General features: G+C 34.1%; 2 protein-coding genes across 4 annotated transcripts; one reads left to right on the top strand and one right to left on the bottom strand.

The window, feature by feature from the left end:
* The first annotated feature begins 404 nt into the window (after positions 1 to 404).
* On the top strand, positions 405 to 1,578 carry LOC124849228 (agamous-like MADS-box protein AGL80). The gene is made up of 2 exons (XM_047327136.2): positions 405 to 630; positions 893 to 1,578. Exons 1-2 carry the CDS (start codon positions 552 to 554, stop codon positions 1,387 to 1,389), a joined length of 576 nt encoding a protein of 191 aa, XP_047183092.1. The 5' UTR covers positions 405 to 551; the 3' UTR covers positions 1,390 to 1,578.
* Positions 1,579 to 2,190: 612 nt separating this feature from the next.
* On the bottom strand, positions 2,191 to 14,189 carry LOC124849225 (Insulinase (Peptidase family M16) family protein). 3 transcript variants are annotated; one of them, XM_047327134.2, is made up of 19 exons: positions 13,612 to 14,189; positions 13,290 to 13,365; positions 12,885 to 12,931; positions 12,037 to 12,149; positions 11,389 to 11,462; positions 11,168 to 11,263; positions 10,934 to 11,053; positions 10,274 to 10,504; positions 9,607 to 9,755; positions 9,334 to 9,490; positions 6,944 to 7,096; positions 6,245 to 6,627; positions 5,220 to 5,369; positions 4,931 to 5,113; positions 4,262 to 4,465; positions 4,069 to 4,175; positions 3,570 to 3,723; positions 2,995 to 3,116; positions 2,191 to 2,695 (listed from the first exon to the last, which is right to left on the bottom strand). In XM_047327134.2, exons 1-19 carry the CDS (start codon positions 14,167 to 14,169, stop codon positions 2,452 to 2,454), a joined length of 3,321 nt encoding a protein of 1,106 aa, XP_047183090.1. In that variant the 5' UTR covers positions 14,170 to 14,189; the 3' UTR covers positions 2,191 to 2,451. The 3 variants fall into 3 exon arrangements, with proteins under 3 accessions (XP_047183090.1, XP_087972283.1, XP_087972284.1); XM_088116157.1 differs by lacking the exon at positions 13,612 to 14,189 and adding an exon at positions 13,439 to 13,496; XM_088116158.1 differs by lacking the exon at positions 13,612 to 14,189 and having other exon boundaries at positions 13,267 to 13,365.
* Between the last annotated feature and the right edge of the window lie 771 nt (positions 14,190 to 14,960).

Here is a 14,960-nt window from a genome sequence, read left to right on the forward strand (position 1 = left end):
CACACGACCACTCTTTTCACTTATCCTCAATATATAAACATGAAAATCCCAATTTTTGTTTATCATCCAAAAATGGTAGCTTTTTTAGATCCATTTAGAAGTTTTTTTATACAAGAAAAAAATAATTAAACAATTACTTTTATTTTTTTATTAATTTGTATCGGCTATTAAAAAAAAACCTAAATCTAAAATTTGATTATTAAAACTACTTTTAATAACTCATCATAAAAATTAGTTGTTTTTAAAAGTGTATTTTTAAAAACATAAGTTAGTTTATACCTTTTTAAAAATAATCATTACATTCATTGTAATCACTTTTTTAATCTGTGAAATTTCTCTAATTGTTGATTGTACAGGAATTTAATTATGATTTTTTTTTTTTGCGTAAATGTATTTGGTAATTGAGATTTTCTATTGATGCACCTAGTGAGCTTTCCCTAATTTGAATATACTTGCATCTTAAAATATGCTTATATAAACAGCAAAAGAGTGAAACTGAGAAAAGCACTTCACATTAACAATATTTTCTAAACTCTCTTCTGATCACTGTTATGGCCAGAAAGAAGTTGGATCTGACATACATCACCAATGACTCAAAGAGAAAGACAACCTTAAAGAAAAGGAAACATGGTTAGTGCTTGATTTCTATTTCTCTTCAGACATAAACTATTATTGTTAACTTTATATCATCTATATGAGAAATATTCTATAAATTAGTTTATAGAGTTTTATTTTATTTTATTGTTTTATATATTTCTCTTCTGGAAATGTACATGATACACATACACATACACACAGAGAAATTCAAACAAACAGACACACACATCCACACTTATATTAAAATTTCAAACATCAGATCACTTCTCATTTCTTCATTATGTTTTATTGACAGGTTTGATCAAGAAAATGAATGAAATTAGCACCCTTTGTGGGATTGAGGCATGTGCCATAATCTATTCTCCAAATGATCCTCAGCCAGAGGTTTGGCCATCTGAGCCAGAAGTACAAAGGGTGCTTTCCAAGTTCATGGAAATGTCTGAGCAGAAACAATGCAGAAAGATGTTGAATCAGGAGAGCTTGTTGAAGCAAATAATCATCAAAGGCCAACAGCAGTTGACAAGACAAAGGAATGACAACAGGAAGAAAGAAATGACTCATCTCATGTTTCAGTACTTGAATGTTGGGAGGGTTTATGACAATCCCAGTTTGATAGATTTGAATGATCTCTCATGGCTGATTGATCAGAACCTGAATGAAATAAAAAAGAAGATGACTATGATCCAAATCCAAGAAGGGGCACCAGTGACTGAAAATGGAGGAGAACGTGGACACATGCATCATGCTCAAGGGCTAGAGAACAGGACCGACACCATTCAGAACCAATATTGATTCGTGGAATCCTTTTCAGTTGTTAATGTCTAAAAAGCCTTTGGCCAAAACCATGTCTCCTTTAAAGAGAGTTTCTATGGTTTTTCTCATTGGAACTAGCAATTCTTAGCTTAATGTCTTTCTTCGTACTATGTTTTTATTTTGGTTTCTTTAGTGGATGTTTTTTTAATTGAGTAATGCATGCATATTATCTTCACGTTTGATGGTTGAGTTTATTATTTCTGAAAACAAAAAGAATCACCAATTTTTAACACGTTCGAATTACTTTTGTAAACCAAAACTATTTTCGATTTGTCTGAAACGTAATAGAAGAAGTTTTGCAAGGTTATAAGTAAGCATACTTTTGACTATTCATTTTGCAAACTGAGATATATAGATATTGTATTCATAGATAGTTTCAAAGAAAGACAGTAAGATTTTCAAAACCATGACTCATAATGTGTTCATAGTTTCACAATAAGTAAAATTTTTGAACAAGTCATACACATTATTGTTAAAATGTAGGAACTAACTCAACAAACATGGAACTTTTACTCAACATCGTGTCCCATCAGAGTAAGATTTTCTATATTTTATTACCTTTTGTCATTATACCATTTATCAGAAAAAACAAAAAAATTGTCTGTCTCACCATTCTCTCTTTCCCTGCTCTCTGCTCTCTTCCTCCCTTCCGACTCCCCTTGGTTTCTCAAGGTAAAAGAAATAAAAGTGACCAAATAATTTCTACTTCTAAAGCTTTTGGTTTAAACCTTAAAATGGCTTTTAAGAGAAAGTCATTTAAAGAGTGCAAGTAAACAAATATACAAAGGACAAAAATTTATAGCCAATGGACTATAATAACTTGTTGATAATTTAATATTTTCTCAAATAAATGTAATTTACATAAACAAATCTGATTCCAGTAACACATTTTGTATTCCCCTCCTCCTTTTAACTTCTGCATAAACTTAGTTCATTTTAAGTATATCAATGGCACCCCTCGAGTCTACAACCACTAAATGAGAAATAAAGATTCTATTGTTCTAGTAAAGCTTTAACTTCCAACAGTTGAACACTCTAAAGTTAACAAAAACTTGGATAAAACTTGGATTGCTTCTTAAAAGCTGCTGCATCTGTAATGACCTGCACAGATTCTGGTGGTGCTTCAGCCACTTTCAAGTCTGTGTTGCAACCCCATACTCGAATGAGTAGACGCCGACACTTCGGAGATGACGGTTTAAAGTAAGCCTTGTACCATTCAACAACATCATGCTTGGTTATGTTCTTCAATTCCTCTGCTTCCTTCTTTGAGAAATCGAAGATATACCTGAAAAACATAATGTTTATAGTCACATACACCATCATTGTAGCAACACAATGCACCAAATAATGATATTTCCCATAAGCCCTTTTATTCCTCCTTAAACTATATCATGACTTGGCAGAAATTGCTCCTGCTGTACCAAGATGGATTCAGTAGTAAAAAGACATAGCATAAATATGTACATAAAAGATATCAAACAGCTGAGCCACATGGAATAAGAGGCTGCTGGTTACCAGACTTCAATAAGTGACAACTTTAATAACTAAGCCTAACACTATCTAGACAACAAAATATGTAAGTACCTTTTATCAACAATTTGGTTCCATAATCTATTGCTTTCATATGTGAGTGAAGGATCTTTCTCTAGCAGCTTTGCCATTAACCCGCTCTTGTAATTCTCAAAGGAATCACCCTCCAGTCCATCCTGCAATCCCAATATATTTCTCCAAAACATAAGTCTTCATTCAGAAAATAAACACTTCGATAAATCATTTAGACAAGAATCCACAAATCAAGTCAGAAACAGAAAACCCTGCGGTAAAATAAGTACATCAATGTAAATGGCAATAAAAGAGCTATCCTGTTAATATCAGGCCAACAGTGCTGTTAAATTGAAGCAGCTAATAGTTTATATTTTGGATTTTAAAGCTCTTGCCAAAATAGACTACTTAGACATTATTAAAAACTGTTTGGAACAAGTTTTTGATGACAAATTCATAGCATTATACTATTTGCATCCATTTTCCCTCTTTCTCAGTAATAATAGGGTTGGCCTATTATAACTTCTTAAGAACCCAAGTCATGTTAGCCTTATTGCAGCTCACAAGGAAGCAGATAGCCTAAGAACATGAAGGTTGAAGGAATGAGGAACTCTTACCAACAATTCTTCCAGGCCATTTAAGAAGTTGTCAATTCTACCTTGCAAGTAAACTGGGTTGTACTCAGATGACTGAATGCAGAAACAAAACCCAAAGACACGGTATGTTACTCTAGGGCTGCACTCAACATTATAACCAAGCTGCTCTTTTGTCCTGTATCCAGATATATGAATTTTAGTCCTCAAAGAGACAAAATAGGCAGGATTGCAAAAGAAAGATAAAGAAACAGCAACCTCAACACAAGCATAGTCAGTAACCTATGCTCTGAGCTAGTTTACAACAATTTGAGTTTAAGAGATATCAACAATTAGAGTAGCTTGCTCACATAAATGCAAGTACAAGTTCATTTTGCACTGAGAAGATGGGTAACAAATTGTCATTCTGAGAGGTATTATTTGGCATGGAATGTCAATCACGAGAGAATAGGAGAAGAGAGGACCTATGGTCATTAATAAATATCAGAAGTCAAATACACGAAACTGAGCAATAGATTGTCACCTCAGCTGATTAAAAAATGGCTCCTCCACGATTTCCTCAAAAAGATCAATCAAAGCTTTCAATTTGATTGACCCCAAACCAAAATCTTGCTCAAATTGAAAATAAAGCTGCATAAAAACCAAAACTGAAGTAAGAAGAAAAACAATTTATCAGGGACAGAGTTGAAAAAAACAACCAATCTAACTAAAATTACCTCAGCCACAGAGTTCTTTTCTGACTTATTCTTCACACTGACATCTCTAACTAAATTGGCACCAGATGGCAGGCAAATAACCCGCTCAGTATGCCTCAACTCAGTCGGGAGTGGATTTACAGGAAAATTCATCTTAAATATATTTGATATGCCAATTGCTTCTTCTTTCGAAAGATTTCCATGACATAGGCCCTCCACATATAACTGTACCAGATTAAGATATAAAAGAATAAATCTCCAACATCACAACTACAAAAGACAGAACTCAACAAACCATAAAATCCTACAATTAACCTATGTTGACTTATCATATTCACAATATAACTCATTTAAAAATCAACTAAAAACCAACAATATATGACAAATATAAAGGAGGAGTAGTTGCTTTCTTGCAGTTGTTAGTGTTACAACCTAGGGCATGGGACTTCTACATGCACATTAAGGTCAAAATAGGGAGCAATTTTGGTAGCACAAATAATAAAGTTATAAGCACAATAACAATTACTCAATCATGTACCCCTTGGTAGTTGGCCCAACACATTCAGGTGCAGTGATGCATGTTGCTCACTCGTCATCATCCATCATAATTGGAATTTAAAAGACAACAAAATCTGAACAAAAGTATAATAGAAAATACTAATATTAATACTAAATATATTTTATATCAACCTGGGAGAGAAGTCCAGGGACAAATGCCTTCAGATCATCAAGACACAAATCATTTAGATAATGCAGCTTCTCATCAACGTCATAGAAGCTCTCACACAAAACTTGCAATCTCAAATATGTTGAATGGCTTAGTGGCTTCATGTTGGAGTTCTTTAAAGTTCTCTTCATATCTTCTTTTATGACCTGTTCAGATAATCATTGGTTCATGACAAGCAAAGACAGAATACAGAAAAATTAAAATATGGTTAACACTGAAAAAAATAAAAATAAAAAGAAACATATCACATACCTTGAACCGATCATCAGTTGGCACGAAAGATTTAGCTACTGAAAAGAATTTAGATAACAGAACAGGAAGCTTCTCGTTGAAACCATAGACCTTCAGCTCAAGCATGTCGCCAACATAATTGACATAAGTTTCTAGCTTGGCAACACTAGCCTGCATCCACATACAAAAGCTTGTTTACAAAAAATATCTAAAATAGGATGGGACTATTGGCATAACCTGCATCACTTATAAGTGCAATTTCTAAATTGCAATCAAATATTCAATAAAGGAAACTACAATTTGAAGAAGTTGGTTGGGGGCGTAAATAGCCCCAACCGTAAAGTACTGTTCTCTATTGAATGACTTGTGGTATATGCATACTTTATTTAAGGAATACTAAATAAGGGTTTTAATTAGTGTTCAATACTAAAGCTTTATACTGTGTACTTTATTTATTAACATTATTACAATGAAAGACAAACACAACATTGGTGATACTACACAAGGGTTTAAGGACCTTCAAATCTCATGAAGATATTTTGTCATTTATTTTCTATAAGTAATATCAGGCCAGTTTCTTGGGGCAATATACTTTAATAAAATGAAAATTAAACCAAATTTCAATCAATAGGAAAAGAATAAAAAGTGAGCTCTAGAATGTCATATATAGGTATTCTTGAATACTCATTTGTTTCCACAAATATATTAATGGGAGCATTTTTAGTCAGCTAATGGTTATCTGGTTTGATGATTAGTTTAAGAAGATCTCCAGAAACATTTGAAAGGATAATTTATATATGGTGAAGAATCTAGCGAAAAATGAGAGCATTTTTTAAGATGTGCTTATTTTTCTGTAATATATATGTATGTATATACATGAATATGCATATATGTATGTGTGTGTATGTGTATATACTTGATAGAAAAACAGTATCTAAGCCCAAGTTGTCTTTTGTTTCTAAGTTTTGTACTTCTATCATGTTGTAGGTGAATTTTCCATCCTCCTTTATTGCCTGTTGTTTCTTGTAAATAAATAGATAATTAACCTGGTATGTGATTTCATTCAACTCATCTTTCAGAAGGTGAATGAACAATTCAGATAATACACAACTCTTCACGTCGGCATATCCACCCTTCATGCTGATTCGAAAATACGTATTGGCACGAGGAACTTTGAAAGTGCAATCAGGCTTGTACCAGAATTTTATCAATGCTTCATCAACTATACATCTAGGAGAAGTTGAATTTGCAAAATCGTCAGCACATGTGTCACCAGCACGAATAGAAAAGTCACTTGGAATAAACTCATTCTTGGAAGGAAGATGCAGTGAGGCATCAATTTCTGGAGGATTTCTCCACAACTCCATCATCTTTTGAGAAATATCTTCTTCCCCGTAACGTGAACCAAACCAAGGTTCATTCTGGAAATCTGAAAAAAAAAATTCAAAACTTCCAATTGTCTTGGTGAAAATATAACTTCCAGAACTAATCTTTGAGCAGTGAAATAATGGTCATTATCTTCTAATATTTCAAAGCAATAGGCACATATAGTAGAAACAAAATAAACATCATTGAAAAGAACCCCAGCCTCAATCCCAATTATTGAATAAGGATTATTTAAAAGCATAATGATAGGCAACAGTCAATGGCCTAGACCTATGCCAATCAATGTTATCAAGGATTCAGGCAAAGAGAAAAAGCCAACAAGCAATTGCCAATTAGATAAAGGAGAAGAAATAACTCACCTTCTGACTTAAGGAAAGACTTTGAAACAACATCCACCCTCATGTTTTCAGGAATGAAGAAACCAAGAACTTGTTTTAACAATTGTTCATCCCAAGTCTTGTACACATAGTCACCATAAATGACATGCTCAGGTGGATAAAAATGCATATTTTCTGCAGAATTAAAATGAATAAATCAATAAGGGCAATAAATTTGTAAAAACATTATATCATATTTCTAAATAGCAATAATACCTACATAAGGGAAACAGCCAGAACATGAAAGGACCAGCAGACTCTTTCATATAATTGAGTTGAGAGCATAACAAATAGATCTTCAGTTTTTGCTACAGTTTCTAAATGACTAGTATTCCTTTCATCTCTAGGTATGTTAGCCTTTTTTCATGTTTATGATTATCAAAATACTATAGACCAATTGAGTTCTTCAATTAACTCCTATGTATATAAAAACATTGTTTCTATCCTTTTACAAGAATCATCCTACATAAATTAACATCATATTCCACTCAAAAAACCAATGATTTGGATCTCTGCCTGTATTATCTGACAAGAAAACATCTTCTGCCACCATCACAGGACTCCACCTTTTTCTCCGGCAACCACTGAATTTGAAGCATCTCTCCAAGGGACACCCAACCTGATTGGTTACAAAGGCTAGTTCTCTCATGCTCCATCACACATTGCTTCTCTGGGCTGCTCAGTTAGGCACACTTAGCCCACTTGCTGCCTTCCTGTCACCGGAACACCATCATGCCATCACTAGCAGTTTCATCGAATTCTTCTATTCCTATTCCAATCTAATCCCTAGAGGGCTTTTCTCCTCTTATGGGACTTTGGTTTCTGTTGGCGCTATGGAACATGTATCTATTGGACCAGCCCACTTGTTTCTGAGTCCAACAATTACTTTGGAAAAACTTAAAGGTAAAAATTATTTATCTTGGGCTGCTTCTATTGAACTTTGGTTTCTTGGCCAAGGTTTTTGATAGGAGCTGGAAAGTTTATGAGAGAAGAAAGAAACGAACTGCTAAGGGGGACGGGGAAGGAGCCGAACGGTTAAAAGCAGCAGGGACCGATCGGTCATTTGCAGGGGGAAAAGTAGGGACCGAGTGTTCACATGCAGGGGGAGCAGCAGGGAGCGATCGGTCAAATGCAGGAGGAACAACAGGGAACGAGTGGTCAAACGAGGTGGGAGCATAAGGTGAATGCCGAACGGCTAAGGGAGAGGGGGAAGTAGTCGTTCGGTGGAACAAGAGACATTCGGTTGAACAATGGAAAGCATAACGGTATTAACGGTTTTGGGTGGACAGAACCTATTATAAATAGAATAATCGTCAGTCTGTTGGAGGGGGGGATATTTTTACTCGTACAGTCAGGGCATTGGCCTGAGGAGGGGGATTAGGCTCCCGTAGTTACCCATACTTATGCCCATACTTACATCCATACTTGTACATTGACTTTCAATACTGTTAATGTGCAAATAAATCAATACGTTTCATTCATTCTTCTCCTTTGTGTTCTTGTTGTGATTTGCGAGAGAAGGGAATTAGGTTTTCAATTACAGAAACCTAACAGTTTTCATAAACCCTTGGAAAAATATCATAGTGAAATATCATCAAGTGTTGAACAAGGGAATAAGTTGGACATCCAACTTTGTGCTTTGCTTTGGCAATCTATGGAACCTAATATATTAGGGACCCTCAAAGCATTCAAAACATGTAAATCTTTTTGAAAGATGGCTCAGATCACTTGAGGTCATGTGAAATTCAACAAATATGGATGTATTGTGATAATCAAGCAGCTCTTCACATTGCTTCCAACCATGTGTTTCATGAGTGGACAAAACTTATAGAAATTGAATGCATTTTACTAGAGAAAAGTTGTTGTCCAGGGAAATTGACCCTGAGTTTGTTGGCTCCAATGATGAACTTGTAGACATTTTGACAAAATCCCTAAGAGGAGCTCAGATTCGATTTATATGTTCAAAGATTGCAAAAGATAAATGTATGTTCCAGCTTGAGAGAAAAAGTTAGAATAGTTGATATTATCTTCTGAGAAAAAGTTAGAATAGTTGATATTATCTTCTGAGAAAAAACTGTTTGTTTTGTATCTATTTGTAACCTAGAATCCTGAGGCAAATTTCTTTCTCTTTCCTTAAGCTTCTGTTGCAAGACATTTATCCTTAGGTGTGTGTGTGTGTGAATCTGAATCAATAGGGATATCTAAGTTATGATCTCTCAATCTATCTTCCTCGCATATACTCTTTAAAGTATGTTCTGGTACCAAAACTGCATCATTTCAAACACCAAGATTTTCAAAAGGCCCGAACATTAAGAAAAATTCATACCAGAAAAAAAAGTTTGACTATACTACCAAGAAAATAATTTAGAAACCTGCAAGCTCAGCAGCATAATCATCCTGAGGTTGCTCTTCCACAAATCTGAAATCCATGTTGCCAATACTTTGAAGTTCCTTAAATATCCATTCTTGGGGTGAATCTTGACGCAATAACTTAAGGTATTGATAGACAAAGCCAATGATGTCAAAGATCTGGGGAAGTGGAATAAAAGTTAACTTTACAACTTGACAAGTGATGGCTCACTATAAACACAAAGTTACACACTTTCCATCTGATGTGCCTCTAGAAGCTAACAAAATGAGATTACCTTTTCTATACCAGAGTCAGTGAGGTGTATGGACATGACAAAGACATAAGCTATAGATGACCGATAAATTCCATCATCCCCAACACCTGCAGATAGAGAAGTAGCCCACCCTCTGCTCTTGAGAAAGGAGAGCAAACTTCCTCTGCCTTCTGAAAGGTTAATTAAGCTATTGTTAATGAAAATCCCACATAAAACTTTCAATCTTGAAATTTTAGATTTAAATGAGAAATAGTTAGTGCATATGAATCTACAATGTATATTACTGTTATCCGTGAAAGAGAGTATTCTATACAAAATGATGTTTCAGAAGTTTATCAAGCATTTTAAGTTGGGACAAAAGTATTTAAAAAACAAAAAAAATCAGCAGGCAGGCGGGAAGAAAACATGTAGCTGTTTGAGAAATAAAATCTATCTTGTTATTTTTATCAACAAAAAACATGATAACTGGCAGTTACCGTGCAGGAAACTTTAGACAAATTTTGAAATACCAAAAGAAAACAATGGACAGCAATGCTAAAGATAAACTCTCCAATGTCAATTGACATGAAAATGTATCACATTAATTTGAAAAAGAGATATACAATATGATGCATAAAAATGCATGATAATAGATACATGAAAATTATCATTCAACTCTTTAGGATTTATCCAGAATGAGAAATCTTACCATGCCCAAGGAGATGAGCTAAATAATCCTCTGGCTTCTTTAAATACTCTTGATGTAGACAGGGCAGCGTCCATGATAAGTCAAGGATATGGACATCTTTGACAGCTTCTAGGCGGTAAACTTTACCAGATTTCCAGATAGGACCTTCCACTGAGAACACGGGGTTTGCTTGACCTTTTTTGACAGCACCAAACAGTTCCACAACCCAACTCTCAAGCACATCGAGAGACTCTGTTACAAATAGTGCATCAAAAAATTTATTTACATTCTAAATACTAAGTTGACAATCACTGGCTACAGGTGCAACTATTCAATATTAGAAAACAAAAAATAAAAGAAAATGTTATCAACCTCAACAGGATGCAACTTGACTAGCTACTCTCCGAATGTATTGCCCACCTATTAGTATTTGCTATACTAGAACAAGTCCTGGGTACATTTTTTTCTCTGCCCTAAATACAACCTTTCGTTAGTTTGCTCTATTTTCAAATTAGCCACATGTGTGACAAAAGATAGAGACCGTCCCATGTTAAGCTACCTTAGGAAACAGTAGACACACTATTGCTTGGACCTAAATATTACTATCATAAACTTTGTAGAACTTCTTGGTTCTAAATAAATAGAATAATAATACACAAAAATAGTGAAATTGAACCTCACCTCCACCAATAACTACAAGCTTCATCAATCCACCGTGGTAATAATCCCCATATAATTTCAATATTTGCTCCCGCAAATTAATACCATTCTCCATTGCATCAACCAAGCTCTTTTTATTCCCTTCATGTATGTGAAAAGGAAATAAAATAGTTTATTATTGTCAAATAGCTTTAGCAAACAAAATAAGCTGAAAAGCTAATTGATCAACAAATGGATTGACAAAATCCAACTTACCCCAAAAGAATCTATTTAAAGGATGATTATGAGAAGAAGTGTGGCACTGAAGTTGTTGAAGACGGCATGCATCACTTTGTAAAACCTGGTTGAATTCTATGAACACACCATTATGGTATATCATTGTAAGCCAAAAGCACATTTCATCAGCAAACTAGAAGATAAGAAAGTTGGAGCACTTTCTAAAGTTCTTTATTTAAATAAATAAATAAAAAATCTACCTGAATCTACTGCAAGTACTTCTCGCTCCATTGCCTCCATCTTTACAAGAGGTGAAATAAAGAACTGAGAAAATCTGATGATGAAAGAAACCAATAAAAAGGCTCAACAGAAATATAGCACAATAATGATATCTAGCCAACAACAAACTCCGATAATTAAAATATTACCAACAGATCATTTATGATACATGATTCCCTAACAGATATTGAGATTATTAAATAATTAATACTTACAATCAAATACACTGGACTGGATTAATGATCTATTGGTCTTGTATTTCACCAAAAACTAATATGACTAAACATAACAAAGACATAGGATGGGACTATTTTGCTGGATTAACAATCTAAAAACTGTTTTATGCTGTACAACATATACTAATTATGTTTTACGTTTTACAATATAACACATTGCTACTGGCTAGTAATCTGATGAACAGACAAATATTTTCAAAAAAATTACTTCTACTCAACTGCAGTAGCTAAAATGCTCCAAAATATGAATGATCATCACACACTATACAGATTTATATTAGTAACCAGTGACAAAAGACAAGTCTGAAGTTAAATGCAATGTAGACGCAAAAGTAGAAAGCAGAACCTATCTGTAATAAGTAATGTGTAAAACCACCAAACAGAAGAGTTTACCTTTTCAAGGCACCCTTCAGAAACTCTCGTTTCACTTCAAAATGGTAGCAGGTGTATTCCGTTTCTGTGTATGCATTTGATGAGCCACCATGCTTGGACAAATAGCTATCATACTAACAATAAAAAGAGTGTCAAACACTACGCCAATTAACTTATGTTATGCTTCTAGCACATACAGCAGGAATACAATCAACCTCAGAAAAGTGAGAATTCATACCATGGATACAAAGAAATTAATCTAATCTATCTTTATTAATTTTAAGTTTCATCAGAGAATAGGATGGAGAATCAGTTGGGATTACAACTTAACTAAACTGGGTATAAAACCACAATGTGGAATCTGACACAGAAGAAGTGAAGAACCACTTATATTACAACTATGATAGTTAATAATAGTAAAAGGATACAGAAATTTATCATTTAACCTATCAGTGGCTATACAAAAAGTTGAAAATTTAAGAAAGACATTCCGGTGGCAATGTGGCATTCAGTGAAAGAATGCAAGAATGCTCACATAACTACAAAATCCAACATAACATGAAGTCAGGAAACATGTAATACATTTCCATCGAAGGCTTCACATAGTGAAAATTTTCTTTATTGAAGACAGGTAATATTCCTGAAGTTGAATTCAGGCACACATATGCTAAGGAAAAAGCAATTAGAGGCATGCTAAGTACTATCATGACATAACAGCACATCTTCAGGTTCAGGTTTTCACTTGTTTACACCATGCTTCTAAACCAAAGCAAACATGTTATAGATAAATTGTTTTCTCAATAGTACATAAGAATTCAATCATTTTCCAACAGACATGAATAATCCGCACATCACATAGCAAAAAATACCTCATTCTCATCCGGAAATTCTTCACTCCCCATGAAGAGCATGTGTTCTGCAAATCAAATACGTCAAATTCTCAATTTTAATCCAGGATATCTAAAACAGGCCACACAAGTATAAATCAAGATAGGAAAACAAATTAAGGTCCTATTTGTATAAACTTCCCAATAAACACTTATAAAAGAATAAAACAAGTAAGTAAAATGAATTAAACTTGAGTAAAAGCCAACTTATACACTTTAGTTTGCTTAGGTATTCGATGAGAGAACTTTTATAAAAAGCCTCAATACATAAGTTGATTCTAACTTATGAAAACATTTTAATTCATTGTACCTTCCCAGTTCCTTCTCATATAAGCACTTAGGAACAAGTTTATCCAAACAGTACCTAAATGAGGAAAATATCCAAACCTAAAAAGTGTGCTAGTCCCTGAGCTTCATTCGGGTCAGAGAAGCTGCCCATTCCTACACACATAGCTGCTGCAGCCTGCAAAAAACAAAAATACATAATTCATTCATTCACATTGAAAAACACCAAAGCAACAAACCAAATCACATACAGCATAACCGCTCCCAATCCCCGCTCACATCCCCACATTTCCGCACAGAACCCAGATCCCATCTACACCAGAACAACCAACCAACAAAGCCACAACAGCAGCACACTGTAAACCGAAGCTAAAATTGAAATAGGCGCATTCCCAAAATAAGCATAACACAATAAAAAAGCAACCTTTTTGCTCTGGGCAGCAGCCCCACCACCACCCTTGACCCCATCCTTTCCCCCATCACCCTCATCATCACCTTCCTCCTCCTCCTCCTCCTCCTCATCATCATCATCATCATCATCATCATACTCTTCTTCATCATCCTCATCTTCCTCTCCTTCCTCAACCTCATCCTCCTCTGGAGCATGCTTGGGAGGCCCCTCTGGGTAAATCTCGGGATCATGAACGAGCAGAGCGCGGAGGCCGTTGGGGAGATGGAGGAGGCGGTACAAACGACGGTCATTTGGGGACTTGAGAACGAGGTTGTCGTGGTGTGAAGCACCGTTCATTCCCATTATGAAAGGTTGCTTCTTCCTCTTGTGATTGTAGAGAAAGTGGGAATGAAGTGAGAGTGAGCGTGGTCTGGCAGCAAAGAATGTATTGTGAGCGTTATTTGTAAGTGTGAACTGCGAAAGGGAAAGCGTAGTCTTGATTGGAGCAGGAAGGAAGGGGTGTGGAGGAAGTAAGCCCAGTGTTCTTGTAGTTTGGTGAGGATAAAGAAGCAATCTTGATTCTTTGCTCATCTCATCTACGCACCCCCATTCACACCAACTGCTTCTAAATCAATTGGGCCACCTTTTCAGGGAAAACAAAATACGCAATCCACTTGATTTTATGAAAATAAGTAAAATCAAACAAATCTTCAAAATTTTAACTTCAAAACCAAAATATTAAATAGCTTTGGATTTTCATTTCCGAACCTTGAACAAACCTATTTTGTGTTATTATTGTGTAAAAACCAACATATAAAAGAATAAATGGACAATTTAATCTAAAAAAATTGTGTCTCGGTGTCATGTTATTAATCTTCGAAACTGAAAAAAAAGTTCAAAATGTTTCTGGAAAAGTTTTAATATTTCATTTTAAGTCTCTTAAAATCATTTATTTTTAAAAATATGTAATTATCTATACTTATATATATATATATATATATATATATATATATATATATTGTTTCTTTTGATATCTATATTTATTTTTCAATTTTATCTTTTTAATAAATGTTTTTAAACTAAAATAATTATTTTATTAATTTTACAGTAACTATTTTTTTAATTTAACTATTTTTTAAAGTTAATCATTTTAATTATAAAATTATCCAAAAGGAAATAAAAATTATTTAAAATAAAATTATAAAAATTATTTAAATTTGTAACAAAATTATAAAAATTATTTTTATTATCATAAAAAAACATATATGCATATGTGTTTCCACTAATTATTTCTTATGGTGATGATGTTAAGAGAGATTCTTGTAATTCTTTTAATGTTAAATTTAATTCACTCTTAAGTTTATCTATGAGGGTTACTCTCT

The sequence above is a fragment of the Vigna umbellata genome, chromosome 5 (assembly GCF_029865625.1).
Source record: "Vigna umbellata cultivar VRB3 chromosome 5, Vumbellata_1.0, whole genome shotgun sequence".
Classification (NCBI taxonomy): Eukaryota; Viridiplantae; Streptophyta; class Magnoliopsida; order Fabales; family Fabaceae; genus Vigna; species Vigna umbellata.